General features: G+C 43.1%; 1 protein-coding gene and 1 pseudogene across 1 annotated transcript; both read left to right on the forward strand.

Annotated features, from left to right (window-relative positions):
- Nucleotides 1-2,648: 2,648 nt before the first annotated feature.
- On the forward strand, nucleotides 2,649-3,293 carry LOC129839112 (nanos homolog 3-like). The gene has a single exon (XM_055906379.1). The coding sequence runs from the start codon at nucleotides 2,649-2,651 to the stop codon at nucleotides 3,291-3,293; it is 645 nt and encodes a 214-aa protein (XP_055762354.1).
- A 3,900-nt stretch (nucleotides 3,294-7,193) lies between these two features.
- Nucleotides 7,194-10,468, forward strand: LOC129839237 (nanos homolog 3-like; annotated as a pseudogene).
- Nucleotides 10,469-17,334: the final 6,866 nt, after the last annotated feature.

Consider the following 17,334-nt stretch of genomic DNA (forward strand, 5'->3'; position numbering starts at 1 on the left):
TAGAATTATTGTCTGTGACGTAAGTGTGGGATTATTATTAAGGTTCGGGTCGTCTGAGACACCAACAAGTAGGCTATACAATAAACAAGATAACTTTACAACGAAGAAACTAAAGTAATAATGATTAAACAATAAAATAATATATATATACAATTATCGTATGTTTGGTTGCTTTGAGACTGAGTCGTGTCTACACAATATTATTTACAACGAGCGGTTCCCATCCTTTTCAAGTAGACTAAATCTGTCTGCAGTTTTATGTTGTAGGTGATCTTTTCCATTAAATACAGTTCTTTCAGTCTACCGCTCCACTCTTCCATAGTATGAATGTCCTCATTTAACCAATGCTCTATAATTATCAATGTCTACAATTTGATGTTATTTTAACGGACAAAAAAAATGTGCTTTCCTTTCAAAAACAAGAACATTTCGAATTGACCCCAAACTTTTGAACGATAGTGTAGTAACTTAACTAGGATCAGCTTTCTCTCCCCAAGCCGACCAGAAAATAATTGAAATCTGACCCAAGATCAGTGCTGTACATCGGCAACTTTCAACCCAATGTAATACAGAGCGCGTTCCAGCTCGTCAACACAATCGGCTGCAGGGGAGGTTACTTTCGGCCTTGTTCGCAAATCAAATAAATTACATTTTATTGGTCACATACACATATTTAGCAAATGTTATTGGTCACATACACATATTTAGCAGATGTTATTGCGGGTGTAGCAAAATGCTTGTGTTCTTAGCTCTCCTATGCTATGCTGGTAGTGCACAATATAGGCCTGTGGTCTAAAGTAGTACACTATATAGGGCATTGTCTACAGGTGGACTTTAGATCTTAGTGGTAAAGGTGATCTTTATGCTGGGAATCTTTTTAGACTGGTTAGTTGTAAAAGCAACATCTTTCATAGAGTCACGACTGAGATGAGGAGATGTACAATAACCAAAGATTCACCTTAGTAATGATTTATTTATAACACATTCTACAAAACACAGTAACTACATACTGTTCCAAACTGATGTCCTCAGCATTAGGAAAGGCAGAGGAGAAGAAAATAACCCTTAAACCGGGTGGTAGCTTTTTATGCCAATTCAACCCTGCACGTTAGAGGCTGCTGCACTATATACACAGACATGGAATCACTGGCTACTTTAATAATGGAACATTAATCACTTTAATAATGTTTACATGCTGCTTTACTCATCTCATATGTATATACTATATTATATTCTACTGTATTTTAGTCAATGCCACTCCGACATTGCTCAGCATAATATTTATATATTTCTTCATTCCATTATTTTAATTTTAGATTTGTGTGTATTGTTGTGAATTGTTAGATACTACTGCACTGTTGGAGCTAGGAACACAAGCATTTCACTACACCCACAATAACATCTGATAAATATGTGTATGTGACACAATAAAATGTGATTTATAGACCTGCATTATCATTATAACGTTGGGCCCATATAACTTCACACACTTTCAGTTCAAATCTGGGTTGATACTTGGGATGGTAATGTGGTGTCATTTAAGACGCAGACCTCGTTACTAAACTGTTTAAATCCTTCCTTCTTTGCCGTCTTTCTTCAATTCGATGGATTTCAACGTAGCTTTATTAATCACCCCAAAGGGAAAATCATTATCGGTGATTGAGGTAATCATTGATCTTATATGATAACAGATGGACTTTTGTGTAGATTGTTGCGTGTGTATTTATTTGACTGTAACTAAATTCCTCCATCTCCCCATTCCTCTAGTCCCGATATTCCCCTCCGTCCTCATCACTCTCTCCAAACCCCGACTCCCCCAACTCCCGTCCCCGTCCCTGCCTGGACTGGTCATTTCAGTAGGATGCTGTTTATGTACTTTCCATTGTATGTTTTATAATATTGTCTGTTTCAGTTGTTGTTCCTTTGTCATTTCCATTGTGTATTAAAATCGTTTTGGTCGTAGTGAACAGCAAGGACGTCGAAGCATAGTGAACAGCAAGGACGTCGAAGCATAGTGAACAGCAAGGAAGTTCACTGTATATAGACTTTTTTCTATTGTGTTATTGACTGTACGCTTGTTTATTCCACATGTAACTCTGTGGTGTTGTTTGTGTCGCACTGCTTTGCTTTATCTTGGCCAGGTCGCAGTTGTAAATGAGAACTTGTTCTCAACTGGCCTATCTGGTTAAATAAATGTGAAATAAAATAAATATTTAAAAAAGCAATTTTGAATTTTAACAGTTATTTTACTGATATTTTCTTATGAAAATAGGCTATTATCAAACAGCTTACATTTACATTACATTTAAGTCATTTAGCAGACGCTCTTATCCAGAGCGACTTACAAATTGAAATTGGAGCTTCCTATAACTAAGAATTACAAGTCCTATCAATTTAGAACATAGAATTGATTAAACAGTTATATTTGAAGTTTTTTATATTGTTGAGGTGTAAAATTGTATCCCAAATAGTTGATCTTCTAAAATGACCAATTTAGCAGTTGTCGGTTTGAAACCATTTGATTGGCTGTTGTCACTTGGCACGGCCCCGCACAACACCATTTGATTGGCTGCTTTCCAAAACACGGACAGGTCAAAACCTGCGTGTTGTCCAACTTGCCTTCAGTTTAGTTCTCAATTCATTGAACCATGGCATCGTTTAGTTATCAACTCCAACATCTGCCGAATATGGAGTCCGAAAATAAGACTTTCCAACTGTGGCGGGACTACTTGAAGCTAGCGGATGCAGTGCGGGAGATGAAGTTAGGGAACTTCACATCAGAACCGTCAACCGTTGAGGGTCATGACTCCGGGATATGCTCGACCATGGTGGAATGTGAACAGTTCCCGACGCGAGCCTTGCTGTCGCCGATAGCACCTGTGGCGACAGCACCTCTACGGCACGAAAAGGAACCCCTGGGTTCCAAAATTGTCCCCTTGCGTAAAGACGCTCCTTTACATCCGAGCCGCAGCGAGGGTCCCGAGCCCCCTACAGCAGCGTCCAGACCCTCCGTGGGCACCCGGGGCCAGAGGGAGAGGAAGAAGGCGACCCGCTCCAAGACGCCGGAGGAGGTGCCATCGCCTGAGCGCAAGTTCTGCAGCTTCTGCAAACACAACGGGGAGTCAGAGTCTGTGTTTGGGTCACACAGTCTCAAGGACCAGGATGGGGACGTGGTGTGCCCGTACCTGCGGCAGTATATCTGCCCTCTCTGTGGGGCCACCGGGGCTCAAGCCCACACCAAGCGCTTCTGTCCCCGGGTGGAAACCACCTACAGGTCGGTCTATGTCAAGTGATAGAAGCGCTAGCTCTGGTCCAGGCCGTTACTGCGCTACCCTCTAGACCTACTAACATAGTCAACTTGTGGTTGCGAGATGTGTGGGACCAGAGCTAGAGAAGCGCTGAAGAGACTGCTGTTGTGTTGGCGACTTCCTTTAGCGTCTCTAACACACTGGATGCGGACAGTTGTAAGAGGATTTACGACAGGATATTTAGCTTAGACGCAGTTTGGAACAGACTGACTAGTTTGTAAACTATGTAATAGCCTGTTAGTCGTGTGATTTTATTTATTGCCTTTACTTTTTCTCGTGTGTTCAACTTTTTTTCACTTATTTATATTTGTTTATAACGTGTGGTTTGTGATTATTTGCATGCCCGTTCACTTGTTCTTTACAACACATTGTGGCTTTGAGTTTTCTGTTTTTACTTTAAAGTGTAAATGTCTCTGTCTGTCTGTGACCAAACTAACTGCGTCTTTAGATGTTGCTGTGAGATTTTGTAAAACCTCCCAACCTCTAATACTGTGTCGACTAATAAACCGCCCTTATCAACAAACTCTCACTGCAGAATTAGACGTTTATCCACGTTTCTCCTTGCTACTTTGGGGAGGAAAAAAACGGAAGGGTTGTCTTGTTTTGAGACTTGTTTTCCTGACTCTTATTTTAAAACGACATGCTCTAATCTACCTGTACATCTGCAAGTCTACGGGCCTAAAATAACTATTATCAAAACATTACTATTGACAAGAAGACAACTTCTGTTTTATGACGTGGTGTGCAGAGCTACTTTGTATGTCTACCGTGCTAGCTACTATTTTAGTTTTTATACTTGTATTTTAATAGATCTAGAAGGGTGGTTTCTTGTTTTTTTACTTTCCAACGTGCATGCTACTTAGATTGGAGAGGAAGGCCCAACAAATGGTTGAAGTCATCCAAATCATAGACTCCTCTCTCTGCCACTGCACGGCAAGCGATACCAGAGCGCCAAGTCTAGGTACAAAAGGTTCCTTAATAACAGCTTCGACCCGGAGTCTGAACAATTAATCACGTGGCCACCCGGAGTATTTACACCCCCCCCCCCCCCCCCTTTGTTTTTACACTTCTGCTACTTGCTGTTGATTATCAATGAATAGACACTTTACCACTACCTAAATGTACAGATTACCTGGACTAACCTGTACCCCGCGCATTGGCTCGGTACCGGTACCCCCTGTATATAGCCTCCTTATTGTTATTTTATTGTGTTACTTTTTATTGTTTACTTTCTTTAGTAAATATTTTCTTAACTATATTTCTTAAACTGCCTAGTTGGTCAATGTGACGATGTGACTAATAAAATGTGATGTCATTTGATTGGCTGTATACGACTTTAAAGTTAAATCTAATCTCACTTTACAGAACCTTATGTTTAAATAGTATGTCTGTTTATTATTATGCATGTCTTCTATAATAATAACAATAGTATCTGCATTGGCTACTCCTGTGTGTCTTAATTATCAGCGAGGTGTCCCTAAAAAGGTGAGATGCCGTCTGGCCCGGCAACCTTGCGAGGGTTAACATGGTTAAATGTCTTGCTCAAGTCGTCCACGGAGAAGGAGAGCACACAGTCCTTGGTAGCGACCGCGTTGGTGGCACTGTGTTATCCTCAAAGCGGGTGTCCCTGTCTGCACATCATGTTTGTGTCCCAAATGGCATTGTGTTTCCTAAATAGTGCCCTACTTTGATCAGGGGCCATAGGGCTGTGGTCTAAAGTAGTGCACTATATAGGGCTGTGGTCTAAAGTAGTGCACGATATAGGTCTGTGGTCAACAGTAGTGCACTATATAGGCCTGTGGTCTAAAGTAGTGCACTATATAGGTCTGTGGTCAACAGTAGTGCACTATATAGGCCTGTGGTCTAAAGTAGTGCACTATATAGGACTTTGGTCTAAAGTAGTGCACTATATAGGGCTGTGGTCAACAGTAGTGCACTATATAGGACTGTGGTCTAAAGTAGTGCACTATATAGGGCTGTGGTCAACAGTAGTGCACTATATAGGCCTGTGGTCTAAAGTGGTGCACTATATAGGGCATTGTCTACAGGTGGACTTTAGATCTTAGTGGTAAAGGTGGTCTTTATGCTGGTAATCTTTTTAGACTGGTTAGTTGTAAAAGCAACATGTTTCATAGAGCCACGACTGAGATGAGGAGATGTACAATAACCAAAGATTCACCTTAGTAATGATTTATTTATAACACATTCTACAAAACACAGTAACTACATACTGTTCCAAACTGATGTCCTCGGCATTAGGAAAGACAGAGGAGAAGAAAATAACCCTTAAACTGTCCACCCTTAAACCGGGTGGTAGCTTTTTATGCCAATTCAACCCTGCACGTTAGAGGCTGCTGCACTATATACACAGACATGGAATCACTGGCTACTTTAATAATGGAACATTAATCACTTTAATAATGTTTACATGCTGCTTTACTCATCTCATATGTATATACTATATTCTATTCTACTGTATTTTAGTCAATGCCACTCCGACATTGCTCAGCATAATATTTCTATATTTCTTCATTCCATTATTTTAATTTTAGATTTGTGTGTATTGTTGTGAATAGTTAGATACTACTGCACTGTTGGAGCTAGGAACACAAGCATTTCACTACACCCACAATAACATCTGATAAATATGTGTATGTGACACAATAAAATGTGATTTATAGACCTGCATTATTATTATAACGTTGGGCCCATATAACTTCACACACTTTCAGTTCAAATCTGGGTTGATACTTGGGATGGTAATGGGGTGTCATTTAAGACGCAGACCTCGTTACTAATTCTTCCTTCTTTGTCGTCTTTCTTCAATTCGATGGATTTCAACGTAACTTTATTAATCACCCCAAAGGGAAAATCATTATTGGTGATTGAGGTAATCATTGATCTTATATGATAACAGATGGACTTTTGTGTAGATTGTTGCGTGTGTATTTATTTGACTGTAACGAAATTCCTCCATCTCCCCATTCCTCTAATCCCGGTATTCCCCTCCGTCCCCATCCCTCTCTCCAAACCCCGACTCCCCCAACTCCGTCCCCGTCCCTGCCTGGACTGGTCATTTCAGTAGGATGCTGTTTATGTAGTTTCCATTGTATGTTTTATAATATTGTCTGTTTCAGTTGTTGTTCCTTTGTCATTTCCATTGTGTATTAAAATCGTTTTGGTCGTAGTGAACAGCAAGGACGTCGAAGCATAGTGAACAGCAAGGACGTCGAAGCATAGTGAACAGCAAGGACGTCGAAGCATAGTGAACAGCAAGGAAGTTCACTGTATATAGACTTTTTTCTATTGTGTTATTGACTGTACGTTTGTTTATTCCACGTGTAACTCTGTGTTGTTGTTTGTGTCGCACTGCTTTGCTTTATCTTGGCCAGGTCGACTTGTTCTCAACTGGCCTATCTGGTTAAATAAAGGTGAAATAATATAAATATTTAAAAAAGCAGTTTTGAATTTTAACAGTTATTTTACTGATATTTTCTTATTAAAATAGGCTATTATCAAACAGCTTCCTATAACTAAGAATTAGAAGTCCTATCAATTTAGAACATAGAATAGATTAAACAGTTATATTTGAAGTTTTTAATATTGTTGAGGTGTAAAATTGTATCCCAAACAGTTGATCTTCTAAAATGGCCAATTTAGCAGTTGTCAGTTTGAAACCATTTGATTGGCTTTGTCAAGTGCCACGGACTCCGCACAACGCCATCTGATTGGCTGTTTAACAAAACACCGACAGGTTAAAACGTGAACGTTGTCAAATTTGCCTTCAGTTGAGTTGTCAGTTTAGACCCAGCGTTCTTTATTCTGGTACATTCTGATCGTTATCAGACACTAGTCTTTTGGGCTATAAAAAATACAAGTGTGAGAATGAACGCTATGATTTGTCAACTCATAGACCTACCGCCTTACACGGACTCCGAAAACAAGAGTTTCGAACCGTGGCGGGACTACTTGAAGCTGGCTGACCTAGTGCGGGAGATGAAGTTAGGAAACTTCACCTCAGAACCGTCAACCGTTGAGGGTCATGACTCCGGGATATGCTCGACCATGGTGGAATTTGAAGAGTTTCGGCCGCGAGCCTTGCTGTCACCGATAACACCTCAGGCGACATCACCCCTATGGCACGAAATGGAACCCCTGGATTCAGAAATCGACCTCTTGCACTAAGACGCTCCTTTATGGCCGAGCAGCACCGAGGGTCCCGAGCCCCCTACAGCAGCGTCCAGATCCCCCGCTGGCACCTGGGGCCAGAGTGGGAGAAACACACCGGAGGAGGTGCCATCACCTGAGCGCAAGTTCTGCAGCTTCTGCAAACACAACGGGCCAGGATGGGGACATGATGTGCCCGTACCTGCGGCTGTATGTCTTCCCTCTCTGCGGGGCCACCGGGGCCCAAGCCGCCAACAGGCACCATTGTCCCCTGGTCGAAACCACCTACAGCTCTGTCTACGTCTCGCCCAGCGGTGTAAAGTACTTTAGTGAAATACTTGAAAGTACTACTTAAGTAGTTTTGGGGGTATCTGTCCTTTAATTTGGCTTCGAGTTGCGCAGCGGTATAAATCACTGCAGCTCAGTGCTTGAGGCGTCACTACAGACACCTTGGTTCAAATCCAGGCTGTATCTCAACCGGCCGTGATTGGGAGTCCCATAGGGTATCGAACAATTGGCCCAGCATCGTCCGGGTTTGGCCGTCATTGTAAAGACAATTTGTTCTTAATTGACATGCCAAATTAAATGAAGGTTTTTACTTTTACTTCACTACATTCCTAAAGAAAATGATGTACTTTTTACTCCGTACATTTTCCCTGATACCCAAAACTATTCTTTACATTTTGAATGCTTATCAGGACACGACAATTGTTTAATTCACACACTTATCAAGAGAACATCCCTACTGCATCTGATCTGGCCGACTCACTAAACACATGCTTGGTTTATAAATGATGTCTGAGTGTTGGAGTGTGTCCCTGGCCATCTGTAAATTAATAAAGAACAACAAAAAGGTGCCATCTGGTTTGCTTTACTTTTTACTTTTGATACTTAAGTATATTTTATCAATTACATTTACTTTAGATATTTAAGTATATTTTAAACCATTTACTTTTAGACTTTTACTCAAGTAGTATTTTACCGGGTGACATTCACTTATACTTGAGTCGTTTCATATTAAGGTATCTTTACTTTTACTCAAGTATGACAAGTGGGTACTTTTTCCATGTAACGGTAGTCCTCCTCCTCTTCTTCCGAAGAGGAGGAGCATGGATTGAACCAAAACGCAGCTTCTGAAGTTGACATATTTATTTACAGAAAAGACGAAAACACGAACTTCACTATAAACTAACAAAACAACAAACGGAGTAGACAGACCTGGACGACGAACTTACATTAACACGAAGAACGCACGAACAGGGAAAATAGACTACACAAAATGACGATGTACAAAACAAACCGAACAGTCCCGTATGGTGCGACAAACACTGACACAGGAGACAACCACCCACAACGAACACTGTGAAACAACCTACCTAAATATGACTCTCAATTAGAGGAACGCCAAACACCTGCCTCTAATTAAGAGCCATACCAGGCAACCCTAAACCAACATAGAAACAGAAAACATAGAATGCCCACCCAAACTCACGTCCTGACCAACTAACACATACAACAAACTAACAGAAATAGGTCAGGAACGTGACATTCCACGTGGAGCTACAACAACGATGTGTGCTGTTGGGGGAGTGGAGTTGGGAAACACTGATGTAAGGAAACAGATACCGTTTCAATCTTGTCAATAGGCAATCTTTACCTCCCAAATTAACAGACTAAGTAGGGCAGTACAAGACACACAACCAGCTTTCTGGATCAGCCCAGTCCTTCTAGAATGCTCCACAGATGGACAGTCATCAACCCATTGTTGTCTAGGAACCTGAGATGGGCCATTAATCATCACTGTTCTGTAAATCAAGGTTAGTGACCCAACCCTGGCAGTCTCCCGTGAATTGACGTGTGCCCAATTGAATTGAGTGCTTTGCTATTATTCTGTAAATTTATTGTAAATAAAATGTAAATGGTCACCATTGTAAATGGTCACTCAAAACCGGTTCAGGCCAATTTGACAACACAATCTCACATTCAATTCGTGCATGTACCTAATGTATTTCAGCATGTTGTTTTGTGGCTTAATTCGTGAGAAAAGACAAGAATTTAAACACGATAGCCTACATTTCATTTTTTTCTTCATTAATGAACGTTATGAATATACCTTAATGTTGTATTTATTTAATCCCGTTTTATAAAAGGTGTTTGTATTGCTATATACTGTTTTCGATTTTTCTGAGGAGACTTTCTGATCAGAATTTGTGAGAAAAGACATACATTTATGTGCGACTTAATCCGTGGGAAAAACATTTTTATTAATGCCACTGATGTTTTCTATGTTTGATTTCGCTTAATACTTTGGGAAACTGGTGCACTTGTAGTCAGAAAAGCCCTTTTTTTCATGAAGGCAACAGTACACGATATTCTTCATTACGCATTTCATATTTCGTGGAGCCTAAATCACTATTTTCTTCATAATGCATTTAATACAAGTTAAGCAGGTTAATGTAAAATAATGAATTATGTTGGTTGACACTTGTGGCTCTTCCAAGGCCGATTCATTATGATTATTACGGTGTCTATCATGTTAGCGAGTCAGAAATGTCAGTTTCCAAGTACTGACTATTACATGAATGGTGTATAGTGCTGGCTTCATATTCTCCTGGGACACTGGACAATGGGAAGTCGTAACTCCGACATGATTATGTTCAAGTTCTTTTCAAGTCGGAACAATTCATTAACCAATAGATTGACAACAACATTTTCAATGTTTCCCGTTGTAATTCCAATTTTTAGGGTTATTCAAGTGAAACTTCCCAATCGGAACTAGGTATTTCCGATAACTCCATTTGCACGTGAACGTGGCATTAGTATGTGTGATCGACAACAGTAGGGGCTGGTTCGCTGTGTGTCCAGCCCCAAAACGCATTCCCGACCACTGCGGACTGAGTGTCAGTATCCCGCTGTGTGTCCGTCCAGTCAACTAGTAGAAGTATTGTCTGTGACGTAAGTGTGTGATTATTATTAAGGTTCGGGTCGTCTGAGACACCAACAAGTAGGCTATACAATAAACAAGATAACTTTACAACGAAGAAACTAAAGTAATAATAATTAAACAATAAAATAATATATATATATATATATATATATACAAAGAATTATCATATGTTTGGTTGCTTTGAGACTGAGTCGTGTCTACACAATATTATTTACAACGAGCGGTTCCCATCCTTTTCAAGTAGACTAAATCTGTCTGCAGTTTTATGTTGTAGGGTATCTTTTCCATTAAATACAGTTCTTTCAGTCTACCGTCTACTGTATTTCTGATCAATTTGATGTTATTTTAACGGAAAAAAAAAGTGCTTTCCTTTCAAAAACAAGGACATTTCTAAATGACCACAAACATTTGAACGGTAGTGTAGTAACTTAACTAGGATCAGCTTTCTCTCCCCAAGCCGACCAGAAAATAATGGAAAACTGACCCAAGATCAGTGCTGTGCATCCGCAACTTGCAACCCAATGTAATACAGAGCGCGTTCCAGCTCGTCAACACAATCGGCTTCAGGGGAGGTTACTTTCTGCCTTGTTCGGCAAATCAAATAAATCACATTTTATTGGTCACATACACATATTCAGCAGATGTTATTGGTCACATACACATATTTAGCAGATGTTATTGGTCACATACACATATTTAGCAGATGTTATTGCGGGTGTTGCAAAATGCTTGTGTTCCTAGCTCTCTCCTATGCTATGCTGGTAGTGCACAATATAGGGCTGTGGTCTAAAGTAGTGCACTATATAGGCCTGTGGTCTAAAGTAGTGCACAATATAGGGCTGTGGTCTAAAGTAGTGCACTATATAGGGCATTGTCTACAGGTGGACTTTAGATCTTAGTGGTAAAGGTGGTCTTTATGCTGGGAATCTTTTTAGACTTGTTAGTTGTAAAAGCAACATGTTTCATAGAGCCACGACTGAGATGAGGAGATGTACAATAACCAAAGATTCACCTAAGTAATGATTTATTTTATAACACCTTCTACAAAACACAGTAACTACATACTGTTCCAAACTGATGTCCTCAGCATTAGGAAAGACAGAGGAGAAGAAAATAACCCTTAAATGGTATTATACCGTCTTTATTATTATAACGTTGTGTCCATATAACTTGACAAACATTCAGTTCTAATCTGAGTTGATACTTTGGATCATTGTTCTCAAACTGATCTTGAGTTTTCAAGTCAAAACATAAATACAAAATAACTTCAAGTGAACCTCCGCTATGTGAAGACTGTTTCCCATGAGCCTTTGGGGGCGTTGCGATGATGGTTCGCTGTAGGTCCCAAATGGCACCTTGTTTCCTATATAGTGTACTACTGTTGACCAGAGCCTTATTCCCTATATAGTGTCTCTGGACCCAGGTCAAAAGTAGGGCACTATATAGGGAATAGGGTGCTATTTGGGAGGCTGACTAGATCTCAGAGCGTCGTGGGGGGAAGACGCGGCGTGGGGGAGGCCTCGCTGTCTTGTTGCCACGGCGAAGAGACTCTAGCTCCCGATGGGTAGCCATCACGACCCGACTGAAAGAGAAAGGGATGAAGGAGGGAGAGATAGAGATGGAGGGAGGAAAGAAAAGAGGGAGAGAAAAGAGAAGGATAGGGGAGGGAGGAAGAGATGCATTGGGAGAGAGTGATATTATTTTCAGTTGCTATTTGTCTGTTTTTACTTCTACTTACAAAACATCTGATCACCACTGTCATGCAAATGTAGTTGGTTTGATCTTGAGAGGTGTGAGATTGCTTTAGGCAATGTAAACATATGTTTCCTATGCCAATACTGCCCTTGGAATTGAATTGAAATTGAATTGAGAGAGAGATCAAAGAGAGAGCATAGCAGGACAAGATCTCTCCCTGTGACGACTCCCCCATCCTGGGTCAGTCTGAACACACCCCTTCAAACTGTCCTGCAGACGAGGATAGTCACACCCCCCCCCCCCCTCCCCAGCACTGAACACACCCCTTCAAACTGTCCTGAAGACGAGGATAGTCACCCCCCCCCCCCAGCACTGAACACACCCCTTCAAACTGTTCTGCAGACTAGGATAGTCACACCCCCCCCCCCCCCCAGCACTGAACACACCCCTTCAAACTGTCCTGTAGACGAGGATAGTCACCCCCCTCCCCCCCCCACCCCCCCCAGCACTGAACACACCCCTTCAAACTGTCCTGCAGACGAGGATAGTCACACACCCCCCCCCCCCAGCACTGAACACACCCCTTCAAACTGTCCTGCAGACGAGGATAGTCACCCCCCCCCCCCCCCAGCACTGAACACACCCCTTCAAACTGTCCTGCAGACGAGGATAGTCACACCCCCCCCCCCCCTCCCCAGCACTGAACACACCCCTTCAAACTGTCCTGAAGACGAGGATAGTCACCCCCCCCCCCCCCAGCACTGAACACACCCCTTCAAACTGTCCTGCAGGCGAGGATAGTCACCCCCCCACCCCCCCCCAGTACTGAACACGCCCCTTCAAACTGTCCTGCAGGCGAGGATAGTCACCCCCCCCCCCAGCACTGAACACACCCCTTCAAACTGTCCTGCAGGCGAGGATAGTCACCCCCCCACCCCCCCCCAGCACTGAACACTCACAGGGCCCACAACTGCACCGGTCCTCCATCATTGAGGGATGAATTCACAGAGCTGGAGAGAGACATGGTGGAGCTCAGAGAGCTAGTCCACACAATCCAGACAGAACAAACCCACAAAACAGACCAGCACAACAACACCCCCCAACAAGACCTGGGGGGCCGAAGGTGGAGGTGAACGGCCGTCTGAGAGAGCTGGCTGCTCTATGGACTGAGGTGAGAGAACTTAAAGACGAGGGAGAGGAACACGTGGTACAGCTAACAGTAGTGAAGGAGGAGAGAGAGGAACACATGGCACAGCTAACAGTAGTGAAGGAGAGGAGAGAGAGGAACACATGGCACAGCTAACAGTAGTGAAGGAGGAGAGAGGAACACATGGTACAGCTAACAGTAGTGAAGGAGAGGAGGGAGAGGAACACCTGGCACAGCTAACAGTAGTGCAGGAGGAGAGAGAGGAACACATGGCACAGCTAACAGTAGTGAAGGAGGAGAGAAAGGAACACATGGTACAGCTAACAGTAGTGAAGGAGGAGAGAGAGGAACACATGGCACAGCTAACAGTAGTGAAGGGGAGGAGGGAGAGGAACACATAGTACAGCTAACAGTAGTGAAGGAGGAGAGAGAGGAACACATGGCACAGCTAACAGTAGTGAAGGGGAGGAGGGAGAGGAACACATAGTACAGCTAACAGTAGTGAAGGAGGAGAGAGAGAAACACATGGTACAGCTAACAGTAGTGAAGGAGGAGAGAGAGGAACACATGGTACAGCTAACAGTAGTGAAGGAGAGGAGGGAGAGGAACACATGGTACAGCTAACAGTAGTGAAGGAGAGGAGGGAGAGGACCACATGGCACAGCTAACAGTAGTGAAGGAGAGGAGGGAGAGGACCACATGGTACAGCTAACAGTAGTGAAGGAGAGGAGGGAGAGGAACACATGGCACAGCTAACAGTAGTGAAGGAGGAGAGAGAGGTACACATGACACAGCTAACAGTAGTGAAGGAGGAGAGAGAGGAACACGTGACACAGCTAACAGTAGTGAAGGAGGAGAGAGAGGAACAAGTGGTGCAGCTAACAGCAGTGAAGGAGAGGAGAGAGAGGAACACATGGCACAGCTAACAGTAGTGAAGGAGGAGAGAGAGGAACACATGGCACAGCTAACAGTAGTGAAGGAGGAGAGAGAGGAACACATGGTACAGCTAACAGTAGTGAAGGAGGAGAGAGAGGAACACATGGTACAGCTAACAGTAGTGAAGGAGGAGAGAGAGGAACACATGGCACAGCTAACAGTAGTGAAGGAGAGGAGGGAGAGGAACACATGGTACAGCAAACAGTACTGAAGGAGAGGAGGGAGAGGAACACATGGTACAGCTAACAGTAGTGAAGGAGAGGAGAGAGAGGACACATGGTACAGCTAACAGTAGTGAAGGAGAGGAGGGAGAGGAACACATGGTACAGCTAACAGTAGTGAAGGAGAGGAGAGAGAGGAACACATGGTACAGCTAACAGTAGTGAAGGAGGAGAGAGAGGAACACATGGTACAGCTAACAGTAGTGAAGGAGAGGAGAGAGAGGAACACATGGCACAGCTAACAGTAGTGAAGGAGGAGAGAGGAACACATGGTACAGCTAACAGTAGTGAAGGAGGAGAGAGAGGAACACATGGCACAGCTAACAGTAGTGAAGGAGGAGAGAGAGGAACACATGGCACAGCTAACAGTAGTGAAGGAGAGGAGGGAGAGGAACACATGGCACAGCTAACAGTAGTGAAGGAGAGGAGGGAGAGGAACACATGGCACAGCTAACAGTAGTGAAGGAGAAGAGAGAGGAACACATGGCACAGCTAACAGTAGTGAAGGAGAGGAGGGAGAGGAACACATGGTACAGCTAACAGTAGTGAAGGAGAGGAGGGAGAGGACCACATGGCACAGCTAACAGTAGTGAAGGAGAGGAGGGAGAGGACACATGGTACAGCTAACAGTAGTGAAGGAGAGGAGGGAGAGGACCACATGGCACAGCTAACAGTAGTGAAGGAGGAGAGAGAGGAACACATGGCACAGCTAACAGTAGTGAAGGAGGAGAGAGAGGAACACGTGGTACAGCTAACAGCAGTGAAGGACAGGAACACGTGGTACAGCTAACAGCTGTGAAGGAGGAGAGAGAGGAACAAGTGGTGCAGCTAACAGTAGTGAAGGAGAGGAGGCAGAGGAACACATGGTACAGCTAACAGTAGTGAAGGAGAGGAGGGAGAGGAACACATGGTACAGCTAACAGTAGTGAAGGAGAGGGGGGAGAGGAACACATGGCACAGCTAGCAGTAGTGAAGTAGAGGAGGGAGAGGACCACATGGTACAGCTAACAGTAGTGAAGGAGAGGAGGGAGAGGAACACGTGGTACAGCTAACAGTAGTGAAGGAGGAGAGAGAGGTACACGTGACACAGCTAACAGTAGTGAAGGAGGAGAGAGAGGAACACGTGACACAGCTCATCGATACAGCTCCTTGTTCCCGTCCACTGACACTGCAAGCATGCTGGGTGAACAGGCCTGGCAGTCAAAGTACTGTATATCACAGACCTGATCAATTTCAGAGCGGCAGTACGTCCACTCAAAGAAGCTTTTTTGAAAAGTGTTCCCAAAGATCATTCCGTTCTGGTAAGGGAAAAATACATATAGAAAATATATTAAATAACTTACAACAATAGTATAAACAAAACATACTATAATTCACTATGGCTGACTGGATTTGAGTTAAAGTAGGGCCAGTACATAGTGTTGACAGCAAAGCAGGTGAAAGCCAATGCAAAAGTAAGACGAGTATTTATGTTGTAAAGAGCAGAAATATTGAATGCAAGAGTGGCACAGATAAGGGGCATGGCAGGACAGTGGTGCAGGAGGCTAACACACACTGTAGCAAGAGTGGCACAGATAAGGGGCATGGCAGGACAGTGGTGCAGGAGGCTAACACACACTGTAGCAAGAGTGGCACAGATAAGGGGCATGGCAGGACAGTGGTGCAGGAGGCTAACACACACTGTAGCAAGAGTGGCACAGATAAGGGGCATGGCAGGACAGTGGTGCAGGAGGCTAACACACACTGTAGCAAGAGTGGCACAGATAAGGGGCATGGCAGGACAGTGGTGCAGGAGGCTAACACATACTGTAGCAAGAGACCTGAAGTTTTAACATAGTTACAGTACTGGAAATAAAGTTATGTTACACAAAGTGTTGTAACAAAATGTAACATAGTTAACCTGAAGTCATACATTGGTAAAGCTGAGTATAATTGATTGTTACCCTGCCAAAGTAGTCAGTTCGCTGCTCCAAAATCCGCATAAACGCCAGACGGGACATTCCTGGGGCTGACACTTTCAGCTCCTCAAAAGAGCTGAACAGATCTACCTGGTATATGGTGTCACAGTTGACAGTGGCAGGCCAGTACCCATTCTTTATCAGATCTGCCAAGTTTGCTGTCCAGGTGCTAAGACAAGTTGTGCAGGTAAGCACAGGCACTGTGACATTGTAGCGACCTTGAGGGAAAAAATGTAGTCTGAATTAATGTTTTTTTACATTGCTACATCACTGTTTGGTTCTTGTAGATATTGCACATACCATTTATTCCTACGAGGATGATATGTTTCCCAGGGCCAACATGGATGGTGCTTGTCAGGCAACCACATATCACCTCTGGTACATCCAATGGTAAGAAACAATCTAGGGACAATATTTATATACAACAATAAACAACAATACATTTGAACTTTGATATAATACAATCAGCCGCAATTTCTTTTTAAACACACCCTGTTCATGAAGTGCATATTTCCCATCACTGTGGAGGGATATGGCTGTAGTTGGAGGAAGGGGCGTGTAGAACCCCTCGATCATGGACTCTCTGTTGTGCAGGGGGAACTTTGCATGTGTAGAGACATCGCAGTCTTCGCAGTAAAGCTGTTTCGGCAGACAGTCTCTACATCGCAGAATAGCCCTTTTCACATTGCATGACTGACAGATCTTCTGAGAAGCATGCTCTGCAGCCAGCAGAGAATCTACAATCTCAGGCCTGGACTCCCTCCACCTATCCTGTGAGAGTTCCTTCCTCACACTCCAACTGTGTGATGCACCAGGCACAGCAGGATTTGAACACTCAGGGTCTTCTAAGTCAGCTAGGAGGATGTTAATTTCTCTATGAAGTATTGCTTTTTTGAAAACACAAAAATGGGAAAATGATTCAATTAAGAATATGATATAATTTATATATTAAAAT

The sequence above is a fragment of the Salvelinus fontinalis genome, chromosome 40 (assembly GCF_029448725.1).
Source record: "Salvelinus fontinalis isolate EN_2023a chromosome 40, ASM2944872v1, whole genome shotgun sequence".
NCBI classification, from domain to species: Eukaryota; Metazoa; Chordata; class Actinopteri; order Salmoniformes; family Salmonidae; genus Salvelinus; species Salvelinus fontinalis.